The sequence below is a fragment of the Caretta caretta genome, chromosome 2 (genome assembly GCF_965140235.1).
Source record: "Caretta caretta isolate rCarCar2 chromosome 2, rCarCar1.hap1, whole genome shotgun sequence".
In the NCBI taxonomy this organism is placed as follows: domain Eukaryota; kingdom Metazoa; phylum Chordata; order Testudines; family Cheloniidae; genus Caretta; species Caretta caretta.
The window spans coordinates 242,308,614-242,326,623 of record NC_134207.1 but is presented as its reverse complement, the minus strand read 5'-3'; the positions used below and the strand labels follow the sequence as shown (position 1 = coordinate 242,326,623).

Below are 18,010 nucleotides of genomic sequence, written 5' to 3'. Positions count from 1 at the left end.
ATCCAGCCACAACAAGGTTTATGAAAGGCCTCTTTCCACCATGGGGCCTCAACTTTGTCCCCCGTGCACTGAGGAAACCTCCATGATCATGGAACCTATGACGAACTGTTCCCTCCTTTATTTGTCCCTTAACACGACATTCTTCATAGCCATCACCTTGGCTAGGAGGATAGGAGAGCTTGGAGCCTTGATGGCTGTACCCAGTATATACAGTGTTTCACTGTGACAAGGTGATGCTTCATTTTCACTATCTCTTCTTTCCCATGGTTTCCTCAGAATTTCACATCAACCAAGAGATTCACGTGCCTGTTTCTATCCCATGCCTCACTCTTCCATAGAAGAAATGGGCTTTTCATACACTGGACATAAGAAGAGCTCCCACCTTTTTACATAGATGTGACCAGGCCTGTCAGGATTTCACCCAGGCTTTTATCTCAATTGCAAAATGTATGAAAAGAGAGTCGATTTCCACCCAAATACTATCCAAATCGGTTACTGGCTGCATTTTAAACTGTTACAAAGCCTCAGGGGTTGGCCCTCCTCCAAGAGTCATTGCTCATTCCACTAGGGCTCAGTCTACCTCATTAGCCCTTCAGAAAAACATACCTATTCCAGACATCTGCTGAGCAGCCACCTGATCCTCAGTACCCACATTTTCCCAGCACTCTGCTCTTGTGACTGCTCTCAGAGCTGACACAGCTTTCAGTGAAGCTATTCCATAGTCTGCACTGAATCCTCCTCCTCAGCAACCTTCTCCATGATGGGGGGACTGCTCAGGAGTCTCCTCAGGTGGAGCACCCATAGAGACGTTACTCGGAGGAGGAGAGATTATTTATCTTGTACAGTAACTGGAGTTCTTTGAGATGCGTGCACCTATGTATGTCCCACCAACCACCCTCTTTCTGCTCTGCCTTGGAGTCTCTCTCTTTGGACTTTTGTGGTTGAGAAGGAATTGGAGTGGCAGCAGGTTCACCCCTCCCTATATACCTTCCTGTTGGGGCATGAGGGTAACTGGGGCCCAGGTGTGGACCCACAGACACTGTCAAAAAAAAAAACCCTCCAATTAAGAGAACATGGTCGTGCACGTTTATCCTGATGTGGAGCAGCCACAGGGGGACACAACTCAAAAAACTCATTCCTATACAAGGTAGGTAACCGCTCCTTCTTGATGTCTGTATTGTTTGGTTAAATACACCCATAGCTTGCCTTCTTGCAGAGGAGTAGCTACTTCCATCCGTAGGACTAAATTAACTCTTTTTACCCATATAGCAGACTCGAGAGAAATAGAGACTGAGGTATCTATAATAGTTGTATGATACAGAGTTATTTTCCATGTTCTTCACGGCTAGATTCTTGTTTTTAATAAAAGCTGAAATTCTGATATAATCTTATGATTCAGAATATGAATGGCCCTCTAAGCGTGGCCTATAGTGCTTGTGTCTTAATCCAGCCTTGGGTCCATTATATCTCATCTTGAAAGATCATTGATCTAATGGAACGTTTTATCATTCTGTCTATTGCACTTCGATATTAAGTTCAGTTGCTAAATACCTCTAGGTTACTATATTTTTAACCATTAGTAACTTTTAATATTTTATTCCTTCCCCATTCATAAACCCCAAACTGTCTAGACAATCTTTACATGCAATTCACTTGCCAAATTCAATTTTAAAACAGAAGTTGTAAAGTTATATAATTGCAAAAACAATTATAACTCTTTGAATACTACTGTTTGGGAAGATGATGCATTCTGAGCATTTGTCTGGGATTGGGGCAGGCATTGGGAGGAGGAAGGATGTTCTGAACCTGGAAGAGAAGTATATGAAGTAAGTGTTTAAGGTGGGATGAGAAACTCACTTGGAGAGGGATAAAGGGCTGTAAAACAGGGTTGGATACTTATTATGAAACATTAGGGGAGAGTGTTTAGCAGATGAGACAGTAGTGGGAATAAGTGCTTTATTGAGGCTGGGGACCATGCTGGCTGGGTCGTGTCTTCCTCTGCGTTCTAAAGATGTTATTCAATTTTACTGTAATTATTTTTGTACTTGTGTGGATTAGGAGTGATGTGTGCTCGCTCTCTATATAAATATAGTATAATTTTATCTGTTTTTGTTTTTGGAAGCATTGACATTTTCGTCCGTTAGTTTGTAAAGGAGATTAAATTTACATAATTCTTCTGTCTGTATACTTTTCTGTGCAAATGTCACCACCAATGGCATCAGTAGTACTGCTCTGGGAATAGTGTCTGTCAACTGCAGCTGTAAAGTCAGAAGGGGGAGCTCCCAACATTGTTTTTTGTGTGTCTTGACTAAAGAGAGAATAGTGCATGTTTTTAATATAATAGCCAAACAAAAATGGAGGGTAGATATTTGGGTACAGAGAGTATGCTCTGCCAGCTCATAAGATTTTCTGTATTGCTGCTGTAAGTGATGTGGTAACAAATCCTGTGCTATGCAGGAGGTTGAACTAGACCCTTTCCATCTTCGAATCTATGAAATCGCAGTCTTACTTTGTAAGTTTATTGGGTACTTGCCCAACTTTCCAAAATGAAGACAAAATGAAGACAAAATGAAGACAAAATGAAGACAAAATATTGTTAGTATTCAATATACTTACATCCAAACAAGGATTCAGAGAATAACTAAGAGAAAGGGAATGTTCATTTCAGAAATTCTATGTACTGTAGTGCACCAGAGCTACCTGACAGTGAGTGAAAATTGATGTTATAAATGGCTGCTTATGATCTTGTTATATTTAGCTTCATCCCAGAGTAAATTTTAATGCCATATTATAAACACATGAAAAACTATAGCAGATTGAATAACCTCCTGCGACAACCATTGTCACTGCTTTATCTACTTGGATGAAAAACTACAAATAATGGAAGAATAACTAGTGAACTTTTGTCTTATAGAGACACAGGAAGAGCGTTATGCCATATATTTTAAGAGAGCCATTCTGGAGCAGATTTTTAATTTCTTTTGTTAGGTTACTCAGTATCCCTATGTAAATATTTTATATGAATTCAGATTTTTTAAAAATATTGAACATAAACAAGGCTGTATTTTTAGTGTCTCATTTTGTTTCCCGGATTTTGAATGCAACACTTCATATGTATATCAGTAATTAAAATAGCCCATTGATATTTTGTCCCAGACTATTTGGTCATTCCATAAAGGCCTGTATTGTATATTTCCTGAGGGTATGAGAGCCTACATGTAATAAACTTCTCTTCATCTTTCTCTAGTGCTATTAAAGCTACAAGCCTTTTGTTGTAAAAAGTATACTAATGAATAGAAATGTTACAACAAGAACTGAAGTCTTGTGTTTTCCCTTCAACATGCATCATCCATTTTAATTAGACAAAAGGGTGGTGAGCACTGTGACAAGAGTCTGGAATTAAAATCATTAATTGATGTCAAGTTGAAGAGAGACTGCTAACATGAATTTAGTGACAGCAGGAAAGAAATTAACCTATTACTTTATTTAGTATATTAGATTATTTAATATTTTTTCCTATGCAAGGTCAATGCACTTTATGATTATGGAAAAGGACAAATGATAAAAACTATGTGAATGTTCATTATTGTCTAACAATGAAACTTACACAATAAACCCTTTGAAAACTAAAAACAAAAACAAAAAATCAAAAGGCATGCACTTTGCAATAGCTTCTTACATATTCTAAATGATCGTCATCTACCATATGGTCTGTTTTTAGTTGGCCACATGTGTTAACAAGAGGTATCTGATAGAAAAAGTGCATCTAACAAAATATTACTTTTCTATAGAATAGAGGAAAAATATCAGCATAGCAAAAACTAAACACATTTCCTCCGTGATGGTGATTGGAATAACTGACTCTCTTTGCATCATTGGAAATTTGGACTAATAAGAGTTGACATTTAATGTTAAGCATCTACCTTACTCTTGAGAAGAAAGGATGGCAACAGCATCCTACAGATAATTTGTGACCTGAAAGGTCATAATAAAAGAATAAAGGCAGCGTTATCTTCCAGTAAAGGCCATCTGGAACTATTAAAGTATCAGATGGAGTAAGGGTTGAACAGCAGGACACTCTCCTGGTGTCCTTCCAAATTTCCCAGAGAGACCATAATATTTTTATTGGAAAACACCCACCCCCACCCACCCCTCGCCAAATATTTTCATAAAACTGTTTTATCCGACATACAGAAAAAAAGTAATTCTATATACTGTAATATAGAGAGAATTTCTGCTTGGTTTTGTTACATAACCTACTAAGTGTTCACATATATCTTTAAAATAGAACCATACCACATTCTAAAGTAAATGTAAAGTCTGCTTTTGATTTGGTTTATCCCTATACTGCTTAACACTTCTCAGCAGTGATCATCCCTCTACATCCATATATACAATAGATATTCATTGTTCCATTGTTTTCTATAGAAGTGTGAGCCACAGCAAACCTTTTCTGGCATCCTGGACAACATTTTGCATAAAATTCATTAGTGAGTATAAGAAAAAAAAATCAAAATATGAATTTCTCTTTTGTGATCTTTGGGAAGGAGTATAGATGTGAGTGGTGTTTGTTCTTTTCACCATAGGTTTAGTGGAGAGCATTTAGTATTGTTGATTGTATTTTTACGTAACGCTCATGAGCCTAATGTTTTAAGATGAGTGCAGTGTATCAAGTAATTCAGTGGCCATAGTTTTTGCAAAAGAGAACACAGAAGTGGAGCATAAGAAGACTGAGCTTTGGCTAATTCTTTGGGCCCAGTCCTGCTCCCACTGAAGTCTATGAAACAATTGTCATTGACTTCAGTCAATGCTTAAATTGGGCCATTGGTGGAATGACAATTGCTAAAAACGGTCGGTTTTTTAATAGAACACCTTTTATTTTCTATAAGCACCTTTCATAGTGCACATAGAGTACTAGATCGTATATTAAAGGTCTCCACAGTATGCATCCGATGAAGTGAGCTGTAGCTCACGAAAGCTTATGCTCAAATAAATTGGTTAGTCTCTAAGGTGCCACAAGTACTCCTTTTCTTTTTGCGAATACAGACTAACACGGCTGTTACTCTGAAACTTCTCTTTCTATGTATCTAGGCAGTACAATGGCTTAGTGCACTCACCCATCTCTGTTGGAAACTTAGGTTCAAATCAAGAATGCATTCTAAAGAGAAACAGAAATCTGCAAGGAATTTTAGGGGAAAATGTTTCTCCCCAAATCTCACAAATTATTGCAGGGACAATGGATTTGCTTTTATTTTTTAATCCAACATGGCCATATACTTACATTTTAATACCACATACCCATTAAAAAAAAAAAGCAAGAGTCATTCCACTATGTTTATTAACTTGTTAAACTAAACTGTGTTTATTGCTGTTGAACGGAACAGCACTGAAAACCCATGAAATCCTCTAGGCTGCACTACAGGAGTCTAACACTTTGTAGCTAGCAGCACTTAAGCAGTGCGTTTATTCTAATTCTTAAGGACAGTAGCAATTATCTGAATAATCAAAAGGATACCTGATAGCATATTCACAACATGCATCCATAGGCTCCATCCATCCAGTGCAGTTGGAATCTTCATTTTGTAATAAGTTAAGGGCGCAATCATTTTAACAGGTTACAAGTGATACAGTTCAGGTTGACAATGCCGAAGCTTTTCTGCTCTCACAACTGTGTTTTCATGTTCACAATTAAGTGTTGCCAACCAGGGGAGCAACTTAGGGAAGCATTCTGAGAAATTTTGCTATCCCCTGGAGCCCCAGCAACAGTTGCACACACCAAAACTGTGGATACTTTTGTTTTTTCTCCTTAGGATTTATGGGATTTCTTATGTAAAATCCATAATCCCCCGCCTCACAGGTCACGCTGGCTTTTTCCATCATGGAGACTTTTTTGTCACTGCAGATTGCTTCATCTTCCAGCTTCAGGATTATGCTGCTTGTCACCCAATGCTGTGGAAGCACAACCGCATAGAAGAGATAACAGCACCCAGCATGCTCTGCATAGGTGTCTGAAAAGGAGGCAGAGGTGCATGCAGAATTTGCTGTCCACTTATGTTACCAAACTGAAGACTGAGGAGGAGACTGTGGGGTCGGCTGAGCTCAGCCTGTTAGCGGGATGATGGTCTAAGTGCCTGAACCAGCAGTTATTAGATGAGACAGCTGCGAATGACCAAGCACACATTTCTGACATTCAGTGTGTATGGCTGGCGAATGGCCTAACAACAGAAATGTGTGAGTATGCGAGCTGCTGTCCCTCTGCATGATAGAGTTGTCATGGCCCTCTGGAGACTGGCCACAAACACCAAATGCTGTTCCCTGGCAGAGCTCTGTGTCTCGGGGAAGATCACAGTCGAAGAAGTGGTCCAACAAAGCAAGTGCTACTGACTTGTCTGACTGATAAAAATGGTGCTCCTGATGTAAGCAAGGGAGGGTTTGAACAACACTGCTGGAGCTTCCCAAGTCATACTTGGATTACTGATGGATCTCATTTTGCTCTTCTTTGTTCTTTCAATCAGACCAAAGCATTGAATATTCAGCTGAAAGTTTTGCTACTCTGTGGTGGATCACAGGAGCCACTTCCAGGGAGGTAGATATCATTTGGTGTGGCAAGTTTCAAGATGCCAGAACATAAAAGACTTCCTAAGAGACAGACTGCAACATTACTATCCCTTCCCCTCAGCAGGGTTACCAGCTGGGTTTCTGTGCCAACTGCACTTCTTGGCTTTTGACTCCATGCCCAGATTATAAGGATGAGGACATGTTGGCTCAGTTGTGTCAGCGTGGTGCTTCGTGTATTTTGGGAGACTGGAGGGCCAACGCTGAAGAGAAATGACATATATGCCATCATGAGTACTTGATATGTGCTTCAGAACATCTGTGAACACAAAGAAGAGCATACTATGGGATGTTAAAGCTGGCCTATGAACTCTGTGCTGGCTATTCCTGGCTGTACTGTGCAGGTGAGCAGGAAAAGGAATGCTCTGTGCCATTAATCCTTTCACTTTGATGCTTGAAGCAAATGGAGGGTGAAAGGGAATGAGCGCTCCATGTTCCTGCTTCTACAGGGTTTTCCTACTTGACCTTTTTTCTTTTTGCTTGTATTTAATATACTAATGTGTCTGTCCTTCAGTGCTGTCTATAATAAACTGATTTTGATTAAAATGTTCCTTCCGTGGATTCCGCAAAGGTGAATGTTGGCTTAAAAAAATGAATACAATCCCCCAAAATTCTGCAAGTTCTGCAAACTGTGCAAAATTGTCAGAGTAATGTATGGGAGTGTAACTGAGATTCTGCTTTTCAGCCATTGATCACAACTGGTAATAATTTTCACCTGTGCTCTCAAGGTACCATTGGAAGCAGGTCTGAGATCTTTGGATGTATGGGTGGGACTCATCATAAGTAGAAAAGTGGTTATGAGACTAAGATAAAGATCAGAGAAAGATACAGAAGAGGGTAATTTCACACACACGCTAGATTGCTGAAAACTTGGAAAAAGGCTGCCATCACCCTGAAAGCAGTTGAGAGGGGAGCTTACTTGTTGGTATGCCAAGCCCATAAGGCATTTTCCACCAGCAAAGGGGGATCTCTGGCAAGAAACAGTTACAGACCAAACCACCTAATAACCTCTTTATTGGATGGACACTCTGACAAATATTGGCCTGAATGCTGGCATCCCATTTGAATGGTGCACACTGTTGGCAGACTTTCTGTCACTGCCATCGTTTTTTCCTGTTTTGAATCCATTACACAGAAGCAGGCCAATCAGGTGGCTGAAGCAAAGAGAAATTAACTATTATGGGGAAGCTGGTCCAGTGAACTGGCAGTATCGAGCGGGTTGTCATTTAGCTTCTGCCCTTACATAATGCTACTTCTATCCTTAATAAATACTGCTTCAGTCATCACTGGTGTGGAATTGTGACTGTTCAATGCAGATTTTTGTAATGCACTGAGCCTTGGTGGAAGAGGCTAAGATACTGATTATCACTTGTTTCAGAGTAAAGGCCGTGTTAGTCTGTATTTGCAAAAGGAAAAGGAGTACTTGTGGCACCTTAGAGACTAACCAATTTATTTGAGCATGAGCTTTCGTGAGCTACAGCTCACTTCATCGGACGCATACTGTGGAAAGTACAGAAGATGTTTTTATACACACAAACCATGAAAAAATGGGTGATTATCACTACAAAAGGTTTTCTCTCCCCCCACCCCACTCTCCTGCTGGTAATAGCTTATGTAAAGTGATCACTCTCCACAAAAATATAAGGAGAGTGATCACTTTACATAAGCTATTACCAGCAGGAGAGTGGGGTGGGGGGAGAGAAAACCTTTTGTAGTGATAATCACCCATTTTTTCATGGTTTGTGTGTATAAAAACGTCTTCTGTACTTTCCACAGTATGCGTCCGATGAAGTGAGCTGTAGCTCACGACAGCTTATTCTCAAATAAATTGGTTAGTCTCCAAGGTGCCACAAGTCCTCCTTTTTTGATTATCACTTGGGCAATGGTTGAATCTTGGCAGCAGCAGGAGCAACAAATTAAATTGGCGAGGCATGTTCCAGACCTGAAGCAGCAGCCAACCCCATTTCTGCTTTTATGGGAGGACAGTTGTGCCTTCACAACAGATCTAGTGCTTATGGACTGGGTGCTGTGGTTCATTACAGTCTCCCTCCCAGCCTGCTGTGTGCTTGCTACAAACTGCACTCCCACACTGTGCACATTAATAAAGACATAGGGTAGAGTTTCCAAAATGCCTAAATCGCTAATTTAAAAAGTCCCACAAATGGGATTTAGGCTGCTTTAGGTACTCTTGAAAAATTTACTCTAAGCGAATACTTGAGTTAGGCTTTTCCTTCTCCAATGGCCAGACCAGCTTATCGACCTTGACTCTCATCTGCTGGTATCTCAGGTTTGAGTTTTCCACTGTCCACAAATTTAATTGCCTGACATGGGTCTACTTGTTAGCACTCAGTCCACTCTCTTGAAAGGGGAACAGATTGTCTGTGGTTGCTGGAGATGTTGTTCAGATCCTTCTCTTAGTTGTACTACACCTTCATGCAGTTTTTCTTCAGAGCTGCCGAACGATCATAGAACCATAGGGTTAAAAGAGACTGCAAGGGTCATCTAATCTGCTGGATCTCATTCTCAGCAATGTGATCAGAGACTTGCTGATACTCCCTTTGGCTTCATTTGGCAGATTTCAAATTGGCTGGAATGGTCTCCTCACTCTAGAAAGCAAGATCTTGAGAATTCCTTTTCGGCAAAGTGTATTCTCTGTTTCTCCATAATAGAGATGGGGGCTGATGACCAGGTCAAAGCTATCTGGACAATAGTGTAATTATAAACCTAATTTCAGCTTCCAGGTGACATAGTCAGGTAAGATTGCTGACTTAAGTATAGGGAAAAGAGTCCCAGGAGTCATACACAGTGGTACCTACAGTATATGTATCCATACTAGTTATGGAGAGGAGAAGAACTAGATTTACCAGTTACAGTGGTATAGTGAGAGGAGCACGTCTACACAGCAAAATAACCATGTGCCCAATGACTTGTAGGAAGCCATGAGTGTGCCAGAGTAGGCCTCTAGCAAGAGCAGTGCAAGCCTAGGGTTCACTCCTGGTTATCCACATATTAACCACATGTTGTAGTGGCTTGGTAACTGGATTAGGGGCCTTTATTTCTGTGAAACATCATTTCAAATGAACATAAAATCAAGAGGTGATAGGTAGTCTAGTGTCAATGGATCAGCTTGTTAGTGGAAAGTTCTTGGTACAGTTATATGAAGTTCTGTGGCTAATAGTGTTGTCATTTAAGTGGTCATCATTAGCCTTTGAAGTTAATGCCCCACAGATGTACATTAAGAGAGTTCACACCTTGCCCCATGCCATGGTTTCAGACTGTCTGCCGCCTCAGAAATACAGCAGTGCATCAGTTGACATTTTCAAGGCTATCTTTACAACCAGATGGGCTTAGAAACTTCTTGTGTTTTTAATCTAAAAGTTCAGATTCTTTTTAACGCAGAAAAATTAGTCAATGTTTGCAAAATGCCTTGAAGATTAAAAGGATTATATAAATGCTAAGCATTATTATTATTATTGTTAAATCCATTAGCAATCTGTAGGCAGGCCCTAAATCCTCAGAATTAGCTGATTTAAAATGCCAGACACAGGCATTTTTATTATCCCATGTCATAAGTAAATTACATTCAGCAGTTGTCAGTCTACTATCTTTTGGATGTATATCCACATCACAGAGCTGCTGCGTGATGGTCAGTCTCTTCTCCTAAGGCAGGATTTAAATAGCAGGAGTGAGAAACACTGGTGGGGGTGAAACAATGTCAGCAACTGCTCAGCTCTAGCCACTGCTGCACTGTATGTTTCCATTAATGTATACATGCACATATAGAATTTAATCCCTTCCAAAGTGTTGTAAACTCCAAATTTGCCATACGTATATTTATTTAATGAAATGCATAGAAATCAGGTGAGTGGAGATCATATACCAAGCGAGAAACCAAAACGGTTTTAAAAAATTTAAAAAGCCTGTTGAAGCATTCACTTCTAGTGCTGGTTATGTAGCCCCACATGCATAAAGACATTTCAGAGTTCAGAGTGGTTTAAATCATAGACATTACAGCACAAAGCATCCTTTGGAGCAATAGCCAGCATTCTTTGTGAAAATGTGTTTAAATATTTTGTTCTTGTCATAGGATTCCTTTAGATTTGCAGACACAAAATAATGTTAAAAAATATTGTGTCCCAAAGAAGACTGTAAGCCAAAACAGTATTTTAAACATTATTTAAAAAATGTGTTATTTAAACAAGACTGGATGCATTTTTAACATCTGAAAGTGATAGCAGTGTGTGTAGTAGGCCTGTTTTTCTTTTTGTTCAATCTTAAAGCACAGAAAAGTAATTTTAAAAACATTTTATGGGTCAGTAGAAAGGAGCCTCCCAAAACTTTAACCTTAGAATTATGCTGTGTGTAAAACATTACTGATTGTAAGTGGCAATTGAATACTTGGGATATAATTCACAGAAAAACTGCTCCTTTGTTCCTCAGAGGTTCTTGTTAACTGCTGGAAATGGCTCACCTTGATTATCACTACAAAAGGTTTTCTTTCCTCCACCCCCCCCCCCCCAGTTGCTAAGGTGCCACAAGAACTCCTTTTCTTTTTGTAAATACAGACTAACACGGCTGCTACTCTGAAACCTGTCTATTTCTATGGTATTCAGGCTTGAATCTAATTTTTAACTCTGTGTATTATAATATGGATAAGAGGGCAGGACAAGAGGCAATGGGTTCAAGCTACAGCATAGCAGATATAGATTAAATTTTGGACTTTGCGGACCCTTCTAACCCTATGATTCTATAATTCTGTATATGTATAATAGGATATGCGTTACTAATTAATTATAGGTAATATTCTACAAACTAGTCTGGGAACTACCATAATTATTGGCATAACACCTTACTTTATCAATCCTCAGCCATAGGAGAAGAGAGAAACAGTGTGTTGAATCATATGCGGTCACGTGAGCTATGATACTGCATTGCTGCAAAAACATTAGTGGCCCATGAATATATGAATGGCAGACTACCATTAAGAATAGATGAAACTTTACAAAGTACATCTTGCCAGGAGGTGATGGCTATGTGATATTCATGGGAAAACCATGGCTAAATTCATCAGAATGGCAATGTGATATTCATTGTAACATTAAGGATGATCTCACCAGTTGGGTAGGAACAATTCATAATCATCACATGTAAAAATCATATCAGGCATAGTTTGGACTGACCAATACACATTTTAGTTCATACCATTTATAGTTAAATTGTCAATTTTCATGCACTAAAAGGTTGGCTGCCTGCAATATTCGAAATATTTGTTCAGTCAAGGCAATATCAACTAAAGCTTCCAGGATGTGATGAAATGATGGCTCTTGAAACTGCAGATAAAATGCCAGAACCTACCAGTGCCTGACCTCCCTTATTTATTTTTCTTTTCAGATAGCAGTAATATCAACAGATGGTTGATATTACAACAAGCCCCCAAAATACAATTAACATAGAACTTCAAAATAGAAATGAAATCTTCAGCTAAAGCTGGTCATTTTTAGGCTTTGGTCCCTTTTGTTTATATGTTGCGTATTATAGATAGAACCCAGTATAGTTAAGGTTGCAAACAATTTGAATCAGAACCACCTGTTCTTTGAATTATGGGACAGTGAAAAATATGCCTTTTCCCCACTGTGTAACAAGTTGTAATCACACTATTTTTTAACAGGCATACAGCAAAAACAGTGTAAGTTTGAAACTTGTTTTGGGCATAATTCTCATGGAGAACTAGTTCCTTTGCCTATTTGAAAAAAAATATTTAATCTGAGAAAAATGAGGAGCATTTGAAAAGAGGAAATTGAATCATTTCAGTAAAAAGTGCCCTTAACTCTCCAGGTGTCCTTCGAGAGATGTATAACAAACTGATTGCCTCTAGATTTTCTGTTTTCCTAAAAATCAAATGGAAAAAAAACCCTACTGTTAATACAAACATTAGATTTTCAAAATAAAACTTTCATAAATGAATGAATGACAAAAGTTAACTTGCTCTGGTAATGTTCACTTGATCATATTGCACCTATGTGTATTTTCTGTTTTTTCTTAACTGAAAATCACAACCTATTGCTTTTTATTTGTATGCCATAAAGTCTCTTGGAGTCCACTTCACTTCATTCAAAGTGAATTTGAGTATAGAGTCTTGTCGCAATATCTAGTGCTGGAAAGATCACTAGAAAGAACAGACTGAGCCTGCACAAACTTTCCATGACAACGTTAGGATAGGTGAGTGGATTGTAAGCAGGTGACTATTACCTAAAAAAGTGGATAACAGTGGCTGGGAAGAGAGGAATGGCCAGGCAGTTATTTTGTGTGAGGAATCGGTGCTTTCACCAAACATCTATGGAGTTCAACAGGAATGAAACCTGCCCCTACCAACCCTTGGCATATATAATTCCCACCTTAAATTAATTCAGATTAACTTTTCTGAGGGCTTGTCTACATGACCCCACAGTTCGGACTAAGGGGATGTGAACTGCAGCATGCACTATGCTGTAACACCCCCATGTGGACGCTACAAATGCAAACTAGAAGGTACTTAGTTTGGGTTAATGTAATCCTGTTTAAACAGAGCTACATTAACACGAACTTAGATATCTTTTAGTTCACACCCACAGCATCCACACAGAGGAGTTACAGCACAGCACATTGGCCCACACTGCAGTTCACACCCATGTAGTCCGAACTGCGGGGCCATATAGACATAGCCTGAGTTGTCCCCATGTAGATCAGCCCATAGACTGAAATTGAAAACACTTGAATGTACAGGATATGCCTGCAATATTGCCCTAAAGTGCCTGCTAGTTAGCGAGGAAAAAACCTTGCATTGAAAGAAGTATATTATTGTGAATAAAAGTATTTTCACATGAGTTATTTTTTAAAAATTCCGTTTCGACCTTGTTTTTATTTTGCAGAATTCAAGCTAAAACTCGGGAATTTCGAGAGAGACAAGCTCGCGAACGTGACTACGCCGAGATCCAAGATTTTAACCGGACATTTGGATGTGAGGCTGACCCAGTGTATGCTGGAATGGATTCATACGACTCTTCCACAAACAGTGGCGCAATGACTTTGAACACCAGGCCACAGAGCCCCAAGGAAGGACAAACAGTTGAAGCACTGTATGCCCAAGTGAAGAAACCAAGAAATTCAAAGTCTTCACCTGTAGACAGGTAGGCACCAGACATCAATCAATACTGTGTTTCAAAATTCAGCTTCATAATGTTTTTGCCATAGGAGTACTGTTCATCAGTTGTAAAGCCAGAGCTGCATTTTATTAATGGCTTTTAAAAAGCCTTTATGTAGAAAAATATTGAATTAACACAAATCAAGTCATAATGGAATGAGAAGCACAAGCTTTTGTAATGATTCTAACATTTCATCTCCTTTTTTAAATGGTTTTGGACCCAAGATTCACTATTTAGTATAATTCAAATTACAGTCAAACTTGTAACAGTTTAATTATCAGAGGTCTTGCTAATATGATTGGAGGACAATGACAGTTCTGAATTCTGTTTGGAGTAATTATTTGAGCTGTACAGAACTCTTGTAATGAAACCAAAAGCCAGGCAAAGCTTACCTGGATTCTGATTTTATTGCAAATCTGAACCTCAGCTCAGCTCTGTGAATCTTTTTGAGAAAACCTAGGCCAAATAAGTGAACTAGGGCTGGCTTTGGGCCAACTTCCTTACCATGGACTCTGGTGGGGAGAAATTTGTGTGTGGCTGTTTGGTGGTCATGTGGGGAGCTGTTTCTTTGTTTTGGTGGTCAAACTATGCTAAATATGTCAGTTTTGCATTGCTTCATTCCAAAATCATGTACAACTCTACTGTTTTAGCTGAGACTTGAATTCACCTGAATATTCACAGCAAAAATTGGGATGCCAAACTCCACAATTTAGAAATGGCAAAAATTGTCTACGTTTCTGTAGACCAAATGTGGCAAAGGTCACACAGCTCTGATTATTAAATAACTAAGAAACGCCTGTCTTGTTAGTTCATATTCCTGGCGTGGTAGCTTTGCATTGTCTAAACTTTGAAAAAAATAATTCTAAATTCCTAGTACAGAAGACATTGGTAATTCAATAGAATATATACATTCATCGCAGATACATTTTAGCTCATAGAGGCCCCCTTTTCCTCTCAAAAGATCAATGCTGCTGCACTTACAATAACCCAATGAAACCATTTCTCCTGGTTGCAATACCTGAGGTCTGTAACCTACATCGGAATAGAACTTTAAATTTGAATATTTAATTTAAAACCAACAGAGGTTAAATTCCCATGGTGCCAGTGATGATGTAGCATTTGACCTCAAGGGGATGTAGCCGTCACCTATAATTTAGCTGATTGTTTAGAGCTGTTTTTAATAGACGGATGGAAACTGTTATGGGTAACCCTCAGCTGGACCGAGTGGGGAAATATTTTTTAAAAGGGTCCTACAGCATGGCAGAAATATGTACATTATAACAGAAAAATATGCCATCAGATATTGAGAACTAATGAAATTTCAGGTGGACTTTTTCAAACATTTTTACTAACATTCAGTAACACATGGCTGCCTTTCCTTTTTCAATCACTCTGCTTTTCTAAATTGCTTAGCAAATATGCATGGTGTAGGGCCTATTTTGTGCATAATATAAAATTGTTTATAATAAATACAGTCTGAATATACAGCTTATTTTTTTTTAAAGTGGGAAACCTTATGGGTCTAAACAAAGACTGTTTCACCTTTAGACTTGGAAGTTTTACATACCTTCTTCCTTTTTACTTAACCCTGTATTGACCAATGGAAAAATAATTAGGTGCCAGAAATCACATCACTTTTAGTGACCTTGAAAATCAAGACAGTCTGGTTGGACAGTATGGTTGCCACACTGACTTTTACAACTGTCTTTGTTAGACCAAAGGCACTGTTTCATGCCTGAGTTGAATAGTATCAATGTCATATGAAGAAAAAGAGTTATCTTTGATGAAAACCTGGCAGGGAGAAAAGTAAGACCTGTCTGACCTAACTAACTGTGTGGGATTGCTGATGAAAGATCAAGGACAGTGAGAGAGAGCAAAAGTGAAGTTATGGCTGGGATATTGTTGGACTGTGGTGAGAAGGAAGAATTGAAGAGCACACTAGTCTCTTGTTCGCACCTTCAAGTGATTAGTTATTGAAGTCCAGGAAGTACAGAGGACTTCACTAAGGACTATTGGATCATGCCAGGAGAAAAGGAAAGACCCAGCACACCCATCAAAATTGAGAAAAAGCGATTCAAAAGCTAGAGTTGGAGCAGAAACAGCCATCTGGACAAATGACTTCGTGAAAACAGGGTAGTGAGGAAGCAGGGTTGACTAAAGAGAAGGAAGACAGGAAACCTAACAAGAATGAAACTTGGGAAAAACTGAACTATTGAAATGAAAAGGGAATCATATTTGTAAAGTGCCCATCACAGTAGATCGTATCTGGCTCTATGACACTATCTTGTCTAGTACATGGAATACTCTCCAACAGGACCCTACGTCTCCGCTCTCTCCTCCCACTTCTTAATAGAAGTCAAACTCCAAATGGAGTTGGAAAGTACCCCCATTAAAATATGGGTATTGCAGCAAGTCCGAGAGGCTTATGCTCAGCTCAAACTCTTACCAAAAGCTTAATCTGTGGTTATGGGTCCTAGTTGAGAGAGCTTGGCATCTGATCTTTGCAAGAGCTTCGTCTCTGACAGATGAAAACCATGTTTGAATGCAGCTGCCACTCTTGGTCATAGTGGTGAGTACCAGTCTTTGAGATTACTGGGATGGATCCCAGTCTGTTTAGGATTTTGTGAATGAAGGTCAGGATCTTGAATTGATTTAATATTCAGTAGGTGAGTCTGGAGATGGGTGTGGTATGTTCATAATCGAGCATCATGTGTGCATGTCTTCTTTAGTATGCTTCGCTGCCTGCTTCACCATCTTTATCTTCTTGATGGCCTTTATGGTATCTCCAGGCTGATCATGTTACAGTAATCTGGCCTGGAAATATTGAAATTCTAATTCACCCTTAGATCGTTATCCAAAAAAGGGCAGTGTCTCCTGGCCAGCCATTTATAAGAGACATTCTTTTACCCTCTGGTTATGCGTTACCTTGACATGTGCCTCAGCACTGTATCAACCTGCTAGCTTCTTGTCACCATCTTCCAAGCCCTGAATAACTTTGCCCCTTCTACTCATGAGCCCTCATCTTGTTTCTGATTGCCCCCACTGCTTCCTCTTCACCAGTGATGCCAGTCTCATCTGCTTTTTGTCATTTCCCCACACAAATATCTCCATGCCTTTTTCTGTGCCATCTCCCATGTATTGACTGCCCCTTCCTAAGCTTGTTTACAAGGCATCTAACCTCTCAGCAATCAACTTTATTCTGATGACCCACCTCTCATGTTGCCCACAGGGAATTTGATGACTCATAGTGGCTAATTTGAGAAGTAATTGGGAATAGAATTTACATCCAAAACATGTTGTTTATATTAATGTTGACATAAACTTTTATCACAACGATGTGACTAATCACCATTCTGATTATAAGTTTTACCCATTTGTCATAGAATCATAGAAACATAGAATATCAGGGTTGGAAGGGACCTCAGGAGGTCATCTAGTCCAACCCCCTGCTCAAAGCAGGACCAATCCCCAACTAAATCATCCCAGCCAGGGCTTTGTCAAGCCTGACCTTAAAAACATCTAAGGAAGGAGATTCCACTACTTCCCTAGGTAACGTATTCCAGTGTCCTACCCTATCTGTCTTTAAATATGTAAGCTCTCCTAAGTAGAGACCATCTTTTACTTTCTCTTTGGAAAGCGGCTAGCAGCCATTGTAGATGTTAACAGAAATGAATAAAAATAGTATTTCCTCAGTAGATCATCTGGTGGATTGCCATTTGACAGTTCTAACAGCATCCCTATCTGAAATGTTCAGCTTATATTAAAAGTGGGGTGGTTTAATTGGAACATTTTTATTTCTATACAGGTTTATGTTTAGTGCCAAACAAAATTTGACATTTAAATATGTTTGAAAGGTTATTTGAATTTTCATGTGATGAAACCTGTAAACAAAATATCTCCAGAATAGCTTGCATACTGTTGTTCAGAACTTATGTCAAATTTTTCCTTAACTTACAATAGAACTATTATGTCTAATTGTGAGCTATGGTCAGGGTTTGTTTTTCTGTAATATCCTGAGATGACTTTTATTTTCATCAAGATTAGCCGTCAAGTTGCGTAACCTTAACTGTCATGCTATATGAATGATAACAAGCAGTAGATAAAGCATATAAACATACGGCTGCTCATTACGATCTTGTGAAAGCTGGTTTCTGTGTTAAGTGTAAGAATGCTATAGCGATAGCATCTATGGGATATGACTCTGGTGTTGTCCT

The 18,010-nt window shown here is 39.1% G+C and overlaps 1 protein-coding gene across 10 annotated transcripts in view; it reads left to right on the top strand.

Annotated features, from left to right (window-relative positions):
* The window catches only part of PARD3 (par-3 family cell polarity regulator), a 666,051-nt gene that overhangs the window by 519,539 nt on the left and 128,502 nt on the right, over positions 1-18,010 (top strand). For all 10 annotated transcript variants that reach the window (XM_048837722.2, XM_048837719.2, XM_048837721.2 and 7 more), the window contains one exon: positions 13,524-13,781. In XM_048837722.2, the coding sequence (XP_048693679.1) occupies positions 13,524-13,781 (258 nt within the window). The remainder of the gene's footprint in view (positions 1-13,523; positions 13,782-18,010) is intronic.